Source organism: Rhineura floridana, chromosome 11 (genome assembly GCF_030035675.1).
Source record: "Rhineura floridana isolate rRhiFlo1 chromosome 11, rRhiFlo1.hap2, whole genome shotgun sequence".
Lineage (NCBI taxonomy): Eukaryota > Metazoa > Chordata > Lepidosauria > Squamata > Rhineuridae > Rhineura > Rhineura floridana.
Window position 1 is genome coordinate 44,308,695 of NC_084490.1, and position 18,472 is coordinate 44,327,166.

At 43.2% G+C, this 18,472-nt stretch overlaps 1 protein-coding gene across 5 annotated transcripts in view; it reads left to right on the forward strand.

Moving 5' to 3' along the window:
- The first annotated feature begins 2,967 nt into the window (after positions 1–2,967).
- SKAP1 (src kinase associated phosphoprotein 1) overlaps positions 2,968–18,472 on the forward strand; it is a 523,306-nt gene continuing 507,801 nt past the window's right edge. Inside the window, exons 1-2 of one of the 5 annotated variants that reach the window (XM_061589931.1) lie at positions 13,742–13,827; positions 16,998–17,093. Coding sequence is in view for 2 of the 5 variants with exons in the window: in XM_061589927.1 (XP_061445911.1) it covers positions 3,000–3,051 (52 nt within the window). In the remaining 3 variants the exon portion in view is untranslated. Of the gene's footprint in view, positions 3,052–13,739; positions 13,828–14,149; positions 14,463–16,997; positions 17,094–18,472 lie in introns of those variants that run through there. The other 4 variants (XM_061589928.1, XM_061589927.1, XM_061589930.1 and 1 more) reach the window with 4 other exon arrangements.

The window sequence follows — 18,472 nt, forward strand, 5'->3', positions numbered from 1 at the left end:
GGCTGGTGTTCTTCAAACTAGTTTCACCCTCCCACATATACACAATGGTTTCTGTTATTGTGCACCTTGAGTGCCCTGTGTTTATTTACACACACCACAGTGCTTGTGATAAGGCTGTAGCATGAACTGGCTCAATTATGTTGTGTTGTATTGGCAAACAATCCATCACTTATTTTGTCTAGTTAATCCCTGCTGCTATCCCCATGGCCTTTTAAGTTGGTTTCTGAAATATTGACTAATGCACAGGTGTCACACATTGACTGTGTTTGCAGGGTATGTGTGTGTTTGTTCAGTTTTCAATTAGGTCCTGATGTATAAGACTCAATATGCTAAAAAGAATGAAATGATAAAGAAACCTTCCAAATCTCTGCAGTTCTACCTCAGTGAGTTTCTCTACACACCAGTTTCCCACACGTTCATCTCCATAATCTAGACCACAGTCTAGCACAAGCTAAGATCAAGAACAAACGAGTCACATGGCATCACAGTGTCTGTAGCAGAACAGGTTTGCATCAGACAGCTGAAGCCTGTGAGTATGTCACAGACACTAGAGGAAACAGCACCCTGTAAACCACATCCAATGACTATTGCAAATAAAATGTTATTCCATAGTATCCTATGAGATATTTATAATTGAGCCATTGGCAGATGGTTCAGAAGAGGAAGAGATGGCAGAGACCTAAGGACATAAGGTTGTTTTGGAGGAGGTGGGGAAATCATGAGCCAGCCCCATCAAATACTAAAGGCTCTCTTAATTCAGCACTGAAAGGCTTGGAGCTTGAGAATTCTTGGACACATCTTGAGATCTTCATAGATACCAAGAGCAATCAACTGGACAATCTTGGGGGCTGGGGCTATATTTCATTTCAGATTTCAGTATGGCGGAGACATTTGAGAGAAAAGCATAAGTGTAAATGAAAGTCTTTGACACATTGAAGATCAAGACCATAATCCTATCCAGGCTTACTCAGAAGTAAGTCCCATGGGGCTTACTCCCAGGAAAGTGTGCATAGGATTGCTATAAAACTGTGTATTATAGGAAAATTGTGTTGTAGTTACTTTTTATATCTCATAACAATAGCAATATAATCTAACAAGTCAACCACCCATCTTGTAAAGCAAACATATTTGTGCCTTTGGCACATACCTAATATATATGGCAATGGGATTGTTTATAGCAATAATTATAGCTATCCATTGCTGAGAACCACAAAGTAAAGATAGGCCTGCTTAAACCTTCTATCTTAGTATTTCCATCTAAGGATTAACATGGGGCCAGTTGCTATAAAATATAACGGAGACAGAAACCTGCAACCAATTCAGTTTTTTTTTTTAAAAAAATAGTCAACTGTAGCATCGGGTTACAGACCGAGGTGGTTTTGGGGAAAATAAACTGGTTTAAATCAAGTAATATGCCATAAACGTGTCCTGGAATGGAAGGCCTCCATTAAGGAAGCAGAACAGGTTGCATTTTTACAGATTGTTAAAATGGATAGCATGTTGGACAATTTGTTGACACAGGGCACATAACTTATTTAAACACAAAAGGAGGCACAGTAGCTTTAGTATGCTATAGTATGCTATACTTAAAGACCAAAACTTGCAGAGAATAGGCTTTGACATCAGTTTTGTCTATCGTTCCACAGGGATGTTTCCAGCCTTCAGACAAATGGATGCAGTTGAATATACAGTATAGTTCACTAGAAGAATATTTTACAAAAACGTTGACAAGGGTTCTGAATTATTTTACTTTACCTGTAGAATAAAGCTGTCAATCCTGAAGTTGTTTTGGACCGACATGTGACTGATTACCAAGCTGAAGAGTTGCATACACAATACACCACCAGCAGGGGGCTTCTATTCTCCTCCAGAACCTATCTGACATTACTGCTCATATCATTGGTTGTTGGTGACAGTGTCTCAGAAAAAATCTTCTAGGTCACAGGTGGGGAACCTCAGGTCCAGGTGGTCCTCCAGGCCTCTCTATCTGGCCCTTGGGACTCTCCCCAGGTCACACTCCCACTACCCTTGCTTCACACCCTTCTTGAATGTTTTTGCCTGGCTGTAATGTGTCCTTGAACTTCAATAATGACTATTGCTTGCAAGGATGGAAGATAGAGAGGGGTGTGTGAGTGTTTGCAGAAAGTAACCTACTGTGGAAAAGTAACATATTAATTGCTCTGCCCACTTCTGCTTCTGGCCCCGCTGCCACTGACATGTGGACTCTGGAATGTTGTCCAGAAGGAAATGCACCCCTTGAGCTGAAAAGGTTTCTCCACCCTTGTTCTAGGTCAAGCTGCAGATCTTTGTCTAAGCCAAGCAGGGCCAGTATCACGTGTCGGCATTTCCAGGTAGTTGCTAAGGTCCACACCCCATCAGGAACCTCACTGCTGACTCCCACGGCTGTCTTACCCCATTAATTCCTCCTTCCTGTTACTTTCTGTTCACCTGCCCTCCACAAGTAGGCAAGCAGAAGTAGTGACAAGAGCAAGGCAATGGAATATCCTCCTCCACTTGTCTTGCACTCTCCCTCCAGGCAGTTGTGTGGATTGAATCCAGAGGGGAGAGGACAAATGAATGGGCAGCAGTGAAAGTGGCATGGAGGGAAGGGCCCACTGAGGGCATCTTCTGAATATCTGCAATTATGCATCTCACACTTAGTTCACTCCAACTTAACTTCAGTCTTGTACTGCTTTCATTCCCCAACTCTTGTTCCCAGTTCCTCTGAGACTGACAACCTGGTTGTTGATACAGACTGCTCAGTGACTCCTGTCCTTTGTCATCTGGTATGGATTGATGCTGGCTGTCTTCCTGGAACTAGGCTGTAGCCTCTTCCTGCTGGCCTACCTTCTGGCACTTTCCCCCAATAACATGGCTTGTTACAAGTGTGTTATCTTCCTACACCTGTTTGGGCCTAATCCTGTAGAGCAGGAATGTACAATATTCTTTCAGTTGAGGGCCACATTCCCTTGAGGGTAAGCTTTTAGGGGCACATACTGATGGTGGATGGGCTGGAGTTGGAGCCAATAGCAGGTGAGGCCAGAGCCAAAGGTGAGGGGGATACCTCCTTTCCTGTTTATTTGCCATTCCTTTCTCTCTCTTTCTGCCACTCCTTTCTCTCTCCCTCTCTCTGGTGTCCCCTTTCCCCCTTCCTTGCCACTTGTATGAAACTAGGCCAAGAGCTGCATGTAGCCCTCAGGCCACAAGTTGGGAACAACATAGGAAGCTGCCTTATACCAAGTCAGACCATTGGTCCATTTAGTTCAATATCATATAAGCTGGGGGTCACCAGCCCAGTGCTCATAAAGACCTTCATGGTGCCCCCAGCAGGTAGCTCAGAATCTGAGCTTTAATTTTTTTTAAAGGTAAGTCTCTATCCCTCCCAGAAAGAAAGTTATGGAGCAAAATGTGCAGGTACCCTTCTAAGATATTTATGTGAAATGAGCCAGCCCGGCTGCTCCTGCTTCAGTGTTATTAGCCAATGAATGAAGTCAAAGCTGTGAGTTGTTTGACCATCAGGCAATAGGAATTCCTGGCATCCTAAAGAGCTGCTGTTTTGCCCTTCCTTTTAGTGCACCTTTTGTGCTTCTGTCTTTTTTCTAGTTCTTGGAATATCCAGAGTTTGCCCTTCTTTTTTCCATAGCAACCAAGATGCATCTTCCCTGTGCTGGATTTGCCTGAGATTGGGTAGTGCCTAGAAGTTATTTTCTGCAAATACCACTACACAATAAGTGTGGGTAATTCTTAAACAATCCCCCTCCCTCCAAAAGGCAAATGTGAACACTTTGCAAAGAGGTTTAGGCATGTTTCCTGCTTTGCAGGGACTCATTAAGAATTCCCTATACTTAGGTACAGTGGTATGCATGCCTACTCACAAGTAAGCCTTTTTGTGTTTAATGGGGCTTACATCTAGGTGAGTACAGGATGGCAGCTTAGGCTTTGGTTTAGGGTTCACATTGCGGAAAACAGGGTTCTTGTGCCTTTAACGGCTTTATGGCAGGCAGAAATTCAACAGGTCAAGCCGTTTCTAGTATGGAAATATAATTCTGGGAAAAGCTTCACCATGACTATTATCTAGTTTTGTGTTATGCCACACCTCCATGGCAGCCATTTGGTGTTATGCCATGTCCTCATGGCAGTCATTTTGTGACTGGTGTCCCCAGCACTCCCTCAAAATTTGAAGTATGCCCTTTGGTCCAAAAAGGTTGGTGATTCCTGCTCTGCACTGACTGGCAGCATCTTTGCAGGATATCAAACAGGGGACATTCCCAGCTCTACATGGAGATGCTGGGGATCGGACTAGAGACCTTCTGTATGCAAAGCAGGTGCTCTACCACTGACCTATGGCCTATCCCTGCTATAGAGGCTGGCAGTCCTTTCATCTGTGTCCTGCTAACCCATAGTATGTGGAGCAGCAATTGGCTGCTCCTTAGGTTCTCTGCCCACCATCCAGAATCCAGAGAAGATGTCTAGTCATGCACTGCAGAGCAGGTAGTGCTTTACCCTGGACTGAAGCTTATATCCACTCAGGCTATTATTCCCCATTCACTTATTCATTTACTTCCATAGGTTGTGCCTTGCCTTAACCCCCCCCCCCACAAAGTAGCTTACACAGAAATGCCATAAAACAGTAAAATAAGCAGTATGACAAAAACACAAATTAAAATGAAACAAACTAGCCAGCATATACAGAAATGAATCATAAAAAGCCTTCCAGAATAAAAACACTTTCAAAGCTTGTTTAAAAGCGCGCTATGTGGGAGTTTGATGAATTTCCCCAGGGGGCTGGGATACTCACCAAATGGGTCTGATTTAAACAGAGTCTAGAGAAGAGCCTGAGATTTCTGCAGCCCAAATGATTTGAGTGTGGTATAGTGGTTAAGGTGTTGGACTACGACCTGGGACAGCAGGGTTTGAATCCCCACATAGCCATGAAGCTCACTGGGTGACCTTGGGCCAGTCATTGCCTCTCAGCTTCATGAAAACCCTATTCATAGGGTCGCCATAAGTCGGAATCGACTTGAAGGCAGGTCATGTTTACATATTTCCACTGATTGCCACCTGCAGAAGGCACATTTGAATTTCAGCAACCCATTTAGGAGAAGACGCTCTCTCAGGATCGCCACTCCAGTACATGTGGGGGATGACATCTTGAAGACTATAAACACAGTACATACATCAGCATTTAAAAAAAATTAATAGAGAGGACTTGCGCAAGACCTCTTTATCCCTCTTGTGCAAGCCTTAGTCAGGCAAATATCAGTCTTGCACAAGACTTAAGTATTATTTTTTAAAAAAAACAAAGAAAGAAATGGAAATGTATCCCCCAGTACAACTCTCCATTTTGCCCAACATAATAACTAAAGCTGGTAACTCTTAACCACTCTTCTGCACTTCCAGATATTTTTCTCCAGCACAGAAATACCTGTATGCATGCCCAAAACAAGAAAAAGGCAGTGAAGGGCCAGGAAGGAGGGAAGGAGGGGAGGGACAACATGGATACATTACATCAACTTCTGCTCACTGGTATGGATGGCAAGCAATGGAATAGCAAAAATGTTGTGATTGACAAAATAAAACCTTAAAACCCAGATATGGGTTCATATGGATGAACGTGGTCATTTTTGTAACCAAATTCCAAACTATTTATTGCAGCCTTTTCTAACCTGGTGGATGCCCTCCAGATGTTTTGAGCTAATACTCCTATCAGCCCCAGCTAACATGGCCAGTGGTCAGAGATGATGGAGTGGAAATCTAAAACATCTGGAGGGCACTAGGTTGGGGAATACTGTTTTTGAGGTTTACAGATAGCAACACCTAAAATAGAGCCTAGGAACTTTCCAAACTGTCTTCAAGGGCCCTTTTCCATGTCAGGTATGTTTTAAGTTGGATTCCTGCACTCAGCAGGGGGTTGGACTCGATGGCCTTACAGGCCCCTTCTAACTCTACTATTCTATGATTCTACACTATTTTGGTTGGGTGAATTGGCCTATTGAACTGATCCTGTCCAGATTCTATCCTATCCAGCCACCAGCACTCACACCATCCTGTAAATACTCTTGTGAGCCAGCCCCTGCATGTCCTCTCATAACCCAATCTTGCTGGCTCTGTCCCTGGCTTGGGTGTGAAAAAAGCATCCCCCTGCAGCCCTTAACGACACACATGGCAGACCTCCTCATTAAGACTCAGCCTTGTCAATAAAAAAGTCATTAGAGGAGATGTTGGGAGAAAGGAGCTGCGGTGCTGAAGACATCCAAGGGGACAAGGAGATGCAGCTCCATCTTATATTCTGACTGCAAAAGCAAAGAATCAATAAATTCCTCAGCTTTAAACTGAGGGCCATCCGTCAGTGGGAGGGAATGAAAAGGCGGTAGGAGAACTTATCTTGTGTCTCATCTTTACCTACTGTCTGTGGCATTCTTTCTAGTTTTCTTTTCCTTCAGCACCTGATCAATGTCAGCTTCTTTTGTCCTTCAAAAGGCATGGCTGGTATCTCTCTTCCCATCTCCCCTGATTCCCTTCCTTATCCTTTCTGCTCCTCACAGATTCATCTGAAGTTGCCCCCCTTTGTTTATGTACAGTTCACAGCTTAAATCAGTGTTCTCTAGTCTTTTATGGTGTGTGGATCAGACTTACCACCAGAACTTGAAAAACTATAAGAGCCTTAGCTTGAAACTCCGTCCCTCCCCCAATAGTTCTCCATTGCCAGTAAAAAAAAGGTGGGGAGGAAGAAAGCTGAGATTCTCAGGAACTGAAAGTGTCTAGATCCCTTCTGGCTCTCTTTGTTCTTCTGGTGCTATTCATAAGCTCAGAGTGGAGATATGGGAATAGTGAACTCAAGTGTGTGTGTCAAGCCGTGTACTAGTACACTGATGCAGCGACACAGGAGGTAGGTGGGGTGGGCCTATTTAAGCCTGTGCCGGTAGGGGGTGTTGGGGAGCATGATGACATGGGCCCAGGGCAGTCTGGTGCCCAAAGTCCCAGTCATGCCTGATGCCGGCCCTGAGAAACACCATTGGCCACCTGTTAATTTGACTTTATGCTTGCATATAGTATCTAAATAGGTGGTCCAGAGTACCCACCCCACCTTTTGTTGCATTGTCATGTCTGATGATGTGTATTCACCACCAGACACTACCATGTAATGATGCATACTGACAGCAGAAGCACTGATTTGCCTCTTTGGGGGACATATGGTACAAGTGTATGGTCACCACAAAAGCAAAAGATTGAAGGGTGAACTTGCCTTTGAGGATTTGGCAGCAGTTCCATTGGTATGTAGGGTTTATTCCTCCTAATGGTGCCAACACAAGTAAGATCTTCTGAAGCAAATGCTGGTGAAGCAGTTGTCCCCAGCTACATTCCTACTGCTGCTATACCATGGTTCTATCCGCTCGGTAACAACTGATTGGTCACCCTGTATGATGACCTTTGTCAGGAGAAAGACAGGGGGAGTGTGACTCTGTTGATTCTCCTTGACCTCTCAGCGGCTTTTGATACCATCGACCATGGTATCCTTCTGGGGAGACTCGCTGATCTGGGAGTAGGAGGCACTGCTTGGCGGTAGTTCTGCTCCTACTTGGCGGGTCGCCTCCAGAAGGTAGTGCTTGGGGAACATTGTTCGGCACCCTGGGTTCTCCAGTATGGAGTGCCGCAGGGGTCAGTTCTGTCCCCTATGCTTTTTAACATCTACATGAAGCCGTTGGGTACAGTCATCAGGAGCTTTGGAGTGCGTTGCCATCAGTATGCTGATGACACACAGCTCTATTTCTCCTTTTCATCTTCTTCAGGTGAGGCTGTCAATGTGCTGAACTGTTGCCTGGCTGCGACAATGGACTGGATGAGAGCTAATAAACTGAGGCTTTTTCAAAGTATACCTACCCAATTTCAAAGGGAATGCCCTGGGCATTTCAAAGTACACCTACCCAACCCATGAGGGAATCACTCTGGATGGATTCAGATGTTAATTCCCTTCTTATTCCAGCTTCTCTTAGAGAATGGGGTTGGGGGGATAGGGGCTTATCTCCTTTGAATGCCATAAAGGGGGTCCTTGGAATCAGCTTTGGATGGATACAGATTAGTTTCTTCCCTTCCCATCCCATCCCATCCCATGTTCTCCAGAAAATGGGGTTGAGGGGGAACAGCCTGGGCAAATAAAGGTTTTCCCCCCCTTTGATGCTATAAAGGGGGTGGGTGGGGTGTTCATAACACTTTCCTAGCATTTATAATTCCCATCATTTGTAAAATAAAACTTGCTTTGCTTGTAGAAGCCATGTTTCCTCTTCTTCCAAGAGCCAAAGGTGTGTCCTTCTCCAACAATGGGACCTTGGAGACGTGATTGCAAGTTTGTTTACTGCTTTGTCATGTGACTGCAAGCTTGTTTCCTCTTGTAAAGATGAGAGGGGAAATTTGACTCTAATGCTCTTTGTTGACCTGTCTGTGACCATTTTTCTATGAAAAACCATGGGGTGTTTTACTACCCCAATCAGCTAACATTAGCTGGGGCAGGAATACACCCCAATGGCAAAATTCAATGCATTTCTGGGACATTTTATGCCCCAAGTGGTTTTTTGTTTCCTGATGGAAAACTGTGAGTGGTAACAGGCTGAAATTTGGCAACATTGTAACAATTTGTGACAATGTCCTAGAAAGACTACTTATGTGTAAATTGCTCTGAGGGTAGATTTTTATTTCACAAAATTGGATGAAGATTAAAAAAAAACTTCTTAAAAACAAAACATCCCCCCCAAATCTCATTGCACTTAGATCTCATTAAAATCAAATTAAGTTCCATTAATTTCAATGGGAATTACATGCAAAACAAAATATCTTTTAAAAAAATCTTTAAAAACATTTAAAAAACAATTAAAGTGCAGATGTAGACTGGAATAGTGTATCTACTGAAAAGGCTTGTTGAAAGAGGAAGGTCTTTAGTAGGCACTGAAAAGACAACAGAAATTGTGCCCACCTAATATTTAAGGTGACTGAATTCCAAAGGAAATATATATATTGCAGAATAAGTCATTTGCACTTAGTTCCCATTGAAATTAATCAAACTTAATTTGATTTCAGTGGGATCTAAGTGCAACTAACTAACAGTGCAATCCTATACATGTCTATTCAGAACTAAGCCCATTGAGTTTAATGGCACTTACTCCTAGGTAAGCTTATATAAGATTGCAGCCATAGTCTAGATCCAGTCTATTGAATTTGGCAAGGTGATTGTTACATTCTAGCCTTAAAATAATTGAGATTAGGGTTTTTGTTGTTTGTAAAAAAAAATCCCCCTCCAACTTGATTTCCCAAAGTGAAATTTGAAACTTTTTCAAAGTTTAAATTTTGAATTTTTGCCAGATTTTAAGCATGTGTGAATTTTTCAGTTTTAGTTTGTGTCAGTAATGAAAGCCTGCTCTCTCATGGATGTGCTTCTGAACTACGGCTCAATGAGAGTCACATGTACATTGAACAAATAACCCCAAGGAAGCTTATATGAAGTTTATATGCTGTTGACAGTTTATTAAGTATTCCTCCTGATATGTTTGCCCAGAGATTATATGACATTGCTTGCGTTTTCCTGCACTTTCCAGTACAATTTCCATTACTTTTCTTATTGGACTTCTTGTGGTTAGAAAAGTGTCCCCATCAATTGCACTAGAAAGTGAGGATAACAACCAATCTTTGTGTGAATAAACAACCTATCTGAGGCACCCTTTGTGAACACACTAGTTGCCTACAGCAAAGAATTTCCATTAGCCACATTGGAGGCAGAATGGGTTGATCAGTTACAAAATCTCTTTTAGATTTAAAAAATGCACGCAAGCTGCTCCCACCAGGTTTTATAGTAAAAAGGGGTGGGGTTTGACTAGCATCATGTGCCCCCATTTTCAGAAGAGAGAGGTGGAGATGCACTGGAACTGGCAGAACAGTGAGTGTGTTTCTACCGAAAATCTAAATCTAAAAGATTCACAACAAGGCTCAAAATCACTTATAGTCTGGATTGGTCCCACATCATTTGTCCCATCAGACTGATGTATCCATACAAAACTGAATGTTGAGCTTTTGTCAGACTTTCCCATTAAGCCAGACGCTCTTGAAGTTGCTGTGAAACTAGCCTCTCAGTTTTTTAGGGTTTTCACCATTTAGACATCCTCCCCTCCCTCATGTACACGTTCCTTTAACAGTGTGAATGCCACTGTCTCCGTGGTTCTTCTTATGATAGTTTAAAAGATTTCTGCCCAGGTGGTGATGCCTCCTGGTATATTTTCATGTCACTCAAGTGACAGACTTCCAAAGGGGCCAAGTGTAACTTGCATGGTTTTTAAATATGTAAGGAAGCATGTGTGGGTAGAAGTCTTTAAGTATATTTGGGACAATATAGGGGCAAAGTAACAGTTAACATGCTTGTAAAGATACATTCAAAGATAAAAGGGGTCACAGCAAGAATTTCAGTTCTATACAATGCAAAACTGAATACTAACATAAAAACCTTTAGAATATCTATCATTACAAAGGGCAGGGTGTGCATAGAGGAAAGGTTTGTATGTTTTAGGGACCTTTGGGGGCACAATTTATCTCTTTGCAAACCCCATGAGGTCTCTGTCACCCATTATCAGGGGTAGTGGGCAGGTTTTGCTTTCATTACAACATTGTCCTCAAGTACAGTCCTGTACTTTCCCCCATAGGAATGAATGACAGCTATTCACTTATATAGATAAAGTAAATCTGAGTGCTCCAGGGTACCACTGAAGCAGTGATTCCAGTGAGTGGAAAACAAGTTTTGCCTCTCTCCACTGTATCCCAGAGTGAAACCTGTTTATAACTAAGCGGGACCCATTGAGAACCAAGCCAGCCCCTATTGCCATAGCCTTGCTGTATGTCATGGAGATATTAAAAGTGCAGATGGAATGTTGGAAACTAGTCTTCATATACAAGACCTGCAACAAAATGTTGGCAGTATATCCTCACTCTGCTAAGAGGGGTGCTCCTATTCAGGGTTCTAGACAGCCAGTTATGCCTTCCTGGAGGATTATTATAAGCTGTTAGGGGATCAAGCAGGCCAATTCACTCCCCTGCATTCAGTTTTCTGGGGGGGTTTTCTCCCCAACTGACACTCAACATTCTAGGGTTTTACATTCTCAGTTCTCATTGGGATGTTTCCAGAGAGGGGAAGGGATTGCCCCCTTTTTGTTGTTGTAGTTCTATAAACTGTGGGGTTCCCGTGAGCATGCTGATACCACCCGGTTGTTTCTCAATGGTCCTGTTTTGAGTCCAACCAAATCATCATGGGACTCTGAAATTGGTATATGTTAAGACATTATTGAAAACACTGATTTCAGAGAGATTCAGAGATGAACAAAGCATATCCCCCCCCCGAGAAGGGAATGGTCTCTTGCAAATTCCTAAATGAAAAGAGGAGATGGTTGCAGCTTTGTTCCCTCATCTCTGATTATTTTTATTATTTATTTATTATTTACTTTTTATCCCACCCTTCCTCCCAGCAGGAGCCCAGGGCGGCAAACAAAGCGCTAAAAACTCTGTAAAACATCATAAAAGCAGATCTTAAAATACATTAAAACAAAACAGCATTAAAAACATTTAAAAAACAACGTTAAAAAGGGTTAAAAACATTATTAAAAACATATTAAACAATTCTAACACAGACGCAGACTGGGATAGCTCTCAACTTAAAAGGCTTGTTGGAAGAGGAAAGTATTCAAAAGGTGCCGAAAAGATAGCAGAGATGGCGCCTGCCTAATATTCAAAGGGAGGGAATTCCGCAGGATAGGTGCCACCACACTAAAGGTCCGTTTCCTATATTGTGCAGAACGAACCTCCTGATAAGATGGTATCTGCAGGAGGCCCTCGCCTGCAGAGCACAGTGATCGACTTGGAGATATAAGGGATAAGACAGTCTTTCAGGTATCCTGGTCCCGAGCTGTATAGGGCTTTGTACGCCAAAACTAGAACCTTGAACTTGGCCTGGTAGCAAATGGGCAGCCAGTGCAATTCTTTCAGCAGGGGGGTGACATGTTGGTGATACCCTGCCCCAGTGAGTAGTCTCACTGCCGCATTTTGCACCAGCTGCAGCTTCTGGACCAACCTCAAGGGCAGCCCCACATAGAGCGCATTACAGTAATCTAGCCTAGAGGTTACCAGTGCGTGGACAACAGTGGTCAGGCTATCCCAGTCCAGAAACAGCCGCAGTTGTCTCACCAGCCAAAGCTGGTAAAAGGCACTCCTAGCCACTGAGGTCACCTGGGCCTCTAGCGACAAAGATGGCTCCAGGAGCACCCCCAGGCTACGGACCTGCTCTTTCAGAGGGAGTACGACCCCATCCAAAGTAGGCAACTGACCAATTATCCAAACTCGGGAACCACCAACCCACAGCACTTCCGTCTTGCTAGGATTCAGTTTATTGGCCCTCATCCAGCCCACCACTGAGTCGAGGCAGTGGTGCAGGGCTTGCACAGCCTCTCCCGATTCAGATGTTACGGAGAAATAGAGCTGGGTATCATCAGGATACTGCTGACACCTCGCCCCAAATCTCCTGATGACTGTTCCCAATGTTCCACATACTCTAGGGTTTCACATATTTAGGTTCATGCGAAGAGCAAGATAAGAGTCCTTTGCTGACAGCTGTTGTTTAAGCCATAAGTAAGACACTGTGAAATTTCAAAATAAAGGGAGATAAGTACATCTCTCACTTTGCATTGCATCTGGACACTGATCACAGGAAGATCTGAGAAATTGCTTGTCACCAAGACGTTTTTATGCCTGAGGCAGAGAATCCAAATAGTACCCACCATATAGGTTAAAATATAATAAAAAACCTAATAATTGGCAGTTTGATGCCTTTTAACTTTATTTTTTATTTATTACATTTATATCCCACCTTTCCTCCAAGGAGCACAAGGTGGCATGGAAATGGACTGCCTTCAAGTTGATCCTGACTTATGGCGACCCTATGAATAGGGTTTTCATGGTAAGCGATATTCAGAGGGGGTTTGCCATTGCCTTCCTCTGAGGCTGAGAGGCAGTGACTGACCCAAGGTCACCCAATGAGCTTCATGGCTATGTGGAGATTCGAACCCAGGTCTCCCAGGTCCTAGTCCAACACTCTAACCACCACACCACACTGGCTCTCACAAGGTGGCATACCCTCCCCATTTTATTGTCGCAACAACCCTGTGAGATAGGTTAGGCTCGGAAATGGTGAACTGGCCCAAGGTCACCAGCAAGCTACATAGCTGAGTGGGGATTTCAACCCTGGTCTCCCAGGTCCTAGTTCAGCACTCTAACCACCTCCCACAAATCCACTGCCTGAGGGGAGCTGCCTCACCCTACCTAATTGTGGGTCAGTCTCTATCTTTGTGTGTGTGTGTGTTTGCAAAAAAACCCAAAACAAAACAGACACACACACCTTTGTTGCAGAGATAGATAACCGGCGGCCCTTCATATGGTGTTGGACTCCAACTCCCATCAGCCCTGACCACTGGCTATGCTGGTTGGGGGGCTGATAGGGGTTGTAGTCCATTAACAATCGGAAGGGCCTCAGGTTGCCCACTCCTGCCTGCCGCCCTTTGTTTATCTCCCTTTAATTAACAAAAAAAAATTAGTTCAGAACTGCATTTTGAGAGAGAGAGAAAAGGATGCTATTGAGCCCAGGTGGTGTAGTTTAACCTTGTCGCACTTGTTAACCTTATAGAAGAGGCAGGGAGGGAATGGGCCAGCCAAGATTTTGATGTAACGTGGAGAGAGCAAATGAGAATAGATGGTGACCTAAATGTATTTGAGTATTCAGATGGTCTCCTAGGTTGTTGTGACAGGGTAAGTTCAATTCCCCTGACAGGTACTCAGACCCAGCCACACAGAATACCCCTCACAGCAGCATGTCTTCCCTGCCAGTTCTCTCTCTCTCTCTAGATCCTCTGATATTCCAGTGCTAAAGCACTGCCTGACTTTCGATTACAGAGTGTTTTTTTTCTTTTAACCTTGCCGCTCTTTCAACTCTCTTCAAGTCTGCCCTCCCCATCTCCTAAGCTCAGTTTCCATAGTTACTCCCAATCAGATCTCCTGACTTTGTTGGGGAAAATTGGATTTGAAAATCAGGAGGAAGCTTCAAAGAAATGTGTCCATTTAATAGGTTATCGCTAAAGAGAGAGGCTGCCTGCTGAACTCAGAAGAGCCCAAGATGAATAAGGTGGAGCTCTTATCATGCTGTGTTAGGGGAGACAGTTTGGCATCTCAGGCACAGGAAATGTTGATGAGATATGGCAGCAATGCAGTAGAATTTGCCAGTCACAACCAGCAGCCTTTTTCCCCCTCATCTGCTCCAAATTGGTTCCTGACAGTGATTAATTTCTGGAATGACAAGTGCCAGGGCTCCAATCTGCCTGTAAGCAATGCATTCTAACATAGAAGACTGCCCCCAGATGTGTGGGCATCTGGCTGTGGCTACAAAGGTGAGGTAAATGCACTTTGAACATGCACAGATGCTGTTACATCTTCATATGCTAGGATTTTGTTGGCTTGAATTTTTGTAAATTGTGTTGTTTTTATTTGTATTTTGTATTTGTGTTTTTCTATTTATGTGTAAGCCGCCTTGGGGGCCTTTTTGGTCAAAAGGAGGCCTAGAAACATAACATAACATAACATATAACATATGCTCTTGGGCTGAGCCCTGGCATTGTCTGAGACAAACAAATAAATAAATTCCAAAGCCTCTTATGGCTTACTCTTCAGTAGTAACTACAAACTCTAGCTGGACAATATTCAGCCTAAAGGGTAAATAAAGTATGCTTGGGGGGCAAAGGGAAACTGCCCTTTTAATAGCTGTTTACTGCCAATATTATGATTATATGTGTGTATAGATACTATAATTAATGTGTCTAGGATTTGGGGGTTTGGCTTTTAATCATGTGCATTCAGTACTCTATTATCAGTTTTTGTTCCCCACTGCCACCACTGCTCTGTTATAATATGTATCTCTCATCAGAATATGTAAGTCTGCTCAGACTTCAAATTGGCTTATATTTGAACCATGATGGCAACCTAATTATGGTAACTGAATGTCCTTGAACAGAGGTTGTTTTGATGTCTGTCATGTGCAGATTATTTTCTTCTTATCAGAAAGAATTATTTACCCATAGCTGCATGCATTGGCACGGTCCTTCTAAAAGAGTCTGAGAGGGGAGACCATTCACTCAGGGAGAACCACCCACTTCCATGGTTTGTTGGTTTCTTTCCCTCCAACTACTCATTAATTTATGGGGAAGGGGTGTGTTCAACTCTCTATGGTTGGAGGAAATCAAGCCTATCCACAGTCCAAATCAGGGACCATGGATCACATATTTGTGAACAGTTGACATCAGGCAACTTATACATCTTGAGTCAAAGTCTTACTGTTGGCTAGTCAGAAAGCCTGAAAAAACATGAAGAATGGGAAGAACTTTTAATCAGTAAGCAAGCGAGTAAGATATCTTAGGTGCCACTCATCCCCTAGGTCCGATAGTTCTGACTATTAATTAACCATTACTTTATTATTTATAATTGTTTTATGTAGCCTCAGGGAGCCTCAGATATATTTAAGTTGGTCCTCAGCTCAAAATGTCTAGCATCTTACACAGTCTTCAAGAGGGTGGCCAGATGCAAAAGAGGGCAGTTCTCTGGCACCTTTAACAGCAGACTTCTGCACAACTATTTAGGGCTCCAGAGAGTTATCCGTTTTTGCATCTGGCCACCCTAGTTTCCAACTAACCACCGAGCAATAGTTACCCATGGAGTACCTAATCTGAGGTAAGGAGAAGTAGGGTGAGAAGTACAAAAATTTGCTTCTGGAGCTCAAGTCACCACTGACATTCAGAAGCAAAGTTAGCCCCATTCCTGCAGCTTAAGCAGCACCCATAATTAAGGTCAGCTGTGGTGTTTATCCCTCCATGGTGGGACTGCCTGTTGGGGAGAGACCATAACTTAATGGAAAAGCATGCAGAAGACCCCAGGTTCCAACCTGGCAGTGTGAAGGATCTTGGCTAGAGACTATGGAGAGTGATTGCCTGTCAGTCCAGGTAGACAATACTGGGCTTGAGGGACAAATAGTCTCACCTCACATAAGGTAGCCCTTAAGCTGCTGAGACAGCTGTGAAAAATTGTAGTGAGACTCATCTATATACCTGTTTTTGCTAAAATAATTTAAATAAAACTATGGTTTGCCCTGAACATTCACCCTGGCTTTTCTGGGGTCCCTGAACATCCTTACAGCTCCCTTAAGGAAACCTTCATATGCTGTGGAATCGCTGAGTGTTACAAAGGTTCCTGGGGATGTGCACAGTTTGTTGCCAGTGGGGTACTGTTCATATGTCTGTTGATTCTTACACCATGTATAAACTAAGAGTGTGACCTGGGGGAAAATCCTGTGACTATACATTGCAGGGGAAGATTGGTAGCAGCAGATAAACTCTCATGGAAGCTTGTCCACTGTTACTAATCTTCTCACTGAAGAACACTTAATACATGTTCAAAAAAGCCCAGGGCCCCTCCAAATATAGCTTGAAAACCACTGACTCAAAGCCTATCTAACCATAGTTTAATATTTGTTCCAACTATCTTTCCAATACATTTTTGAAACTGTAGTTGTGTGATGGTGCAGATAGAGAATATCTATTTAGGAGTCTTGATCCGAGAATTCTCCACATGTTTCTCAGCTTGTTTTTTTTTTAGAGGAATGAAATGGCAGTAATATATTAATAAAATGATCATGTAAATTGCCTTGGGAGGGTCAACTGAGAGTAAAGTTCTGGTATCAGTTTGTAGTGTGTAGATATGCTCTTAAGATGTTTTTGTTTAACATTTTTGAGGGTGGGATGCAGTGGCTCAGAGGTATGTCTTCAGCCTACAACCTCTTCTGTATAATATTCTCCCTTTCACGCTAATCTTTATTTTTACACAATGGAATATTTCCATTGGGCTCAGATACAAACCTGATTTCTACTTCCCTACAGGAGTAAAATCCACACATTCTTTGTGGTTTGGAGGATACTTCATGGGTTGTGTGTACAAACTATAGTACCACTGAGTTCAGTGGGACTTATTCCCAGGTAAGTATTTAGCACTGAAGTTTTAGAGTTTTAGAGGAAACCAAGTATGATATAGCCAAAGGCAGTTTTACAAGGGATTGGGACAGTAGGTTGAATTCAGCTAATACAAAAGATACACAGAGAACCATAGTTTGTACATTGTGACAACAGCACAAAGACATATTCAGAGCTACTCATTTCTAAACAAAGAGGTAATGGAGCTCTGAGTCTGTTCAGAGGCCTGCAAGATATGCTGACGTGTGGGCAGCAAGGAGAGTAATGTATCCCATACTTATGAAGCAGTGTTCTCTTTCATTTGTATGATAATTGTGACGTCCTTCCCTGGTTCTCCTTGTCAGGTTCACACCTGCTTGTGGCTACTGCCTTTCACTAGGCACTACCAGGGATACCATCAGTCTGGACCGTCCTTTATATGGTTTCTCACTCCGCTCTAGCACAGATCTCACTAGATCCCCCTGCTAGACAGCACCACCAGTCACGTCCTATAACCAATACTCCCAGAGACTTTGCCTGAGTCTCTCTCTAGCTGGTTACTTTTGTGACTGCGTGCTTATGCTGTTCCCAACCCCCTTATATCTTTATAGATAACGCATACAACTCTGGGTTGCTCTGGATACTTGAATTGTTATTATTCCTCCCTTCACCGCTGCCACCATTAGATACTGTTTCTGTTCAGCCTTGGTAATTACCTTGCCCTTCCTTCTAGTATGTATATCCCCCAGACAAGGATCAGGCCTTTGGTAAACCAAATAAGTATTTATTAAATATCAGAAATAACAAGATTAGTTTTAGAATGTTTCACAAGCGTATGGTTTCATCTATTCCTGTTTTGTACTTGACTTAGTATTAATCAGAACTCCAACTTCCTCTTTCTCCACACTCCTGACCTCCACCCTCAAACACCTCTTTCTCCACACTCCTGACCTCCACCCTCAAACACCTCTTTCTCCACACGCCTGACCTCCACCCTCAAACACCTCTTTCTCCACACGCCTGACCTCCACCCTCAAACACCTCTTTCTCCACACTCCCAACACCCACCCAGATTCAACTGTCATTCTTCCATTTATACTCCGCCATTCAAACGCTCAGCCAATCATCCAGCATTCTACTGCTCATGTACTCCCCCCTCCTCTTTCACTCCACTTACCATATGTCTTCTATATAAACAGCACTTACCATATTTACACTATAAGCAGGAACATCACAATAATGAACAGTAATAATGAACCTAGGGCAAAGCTTGCATGTTCCAGACTTCAAGCTTGGGCTAAATTGTTAAGGCACAACAGTTTTTATGAAGGGATGCTGCATTTCCCACCCTTGAACCATCTGGCAATTTATCTTATATTCTATCTGATTCAAACTTACCACATCCT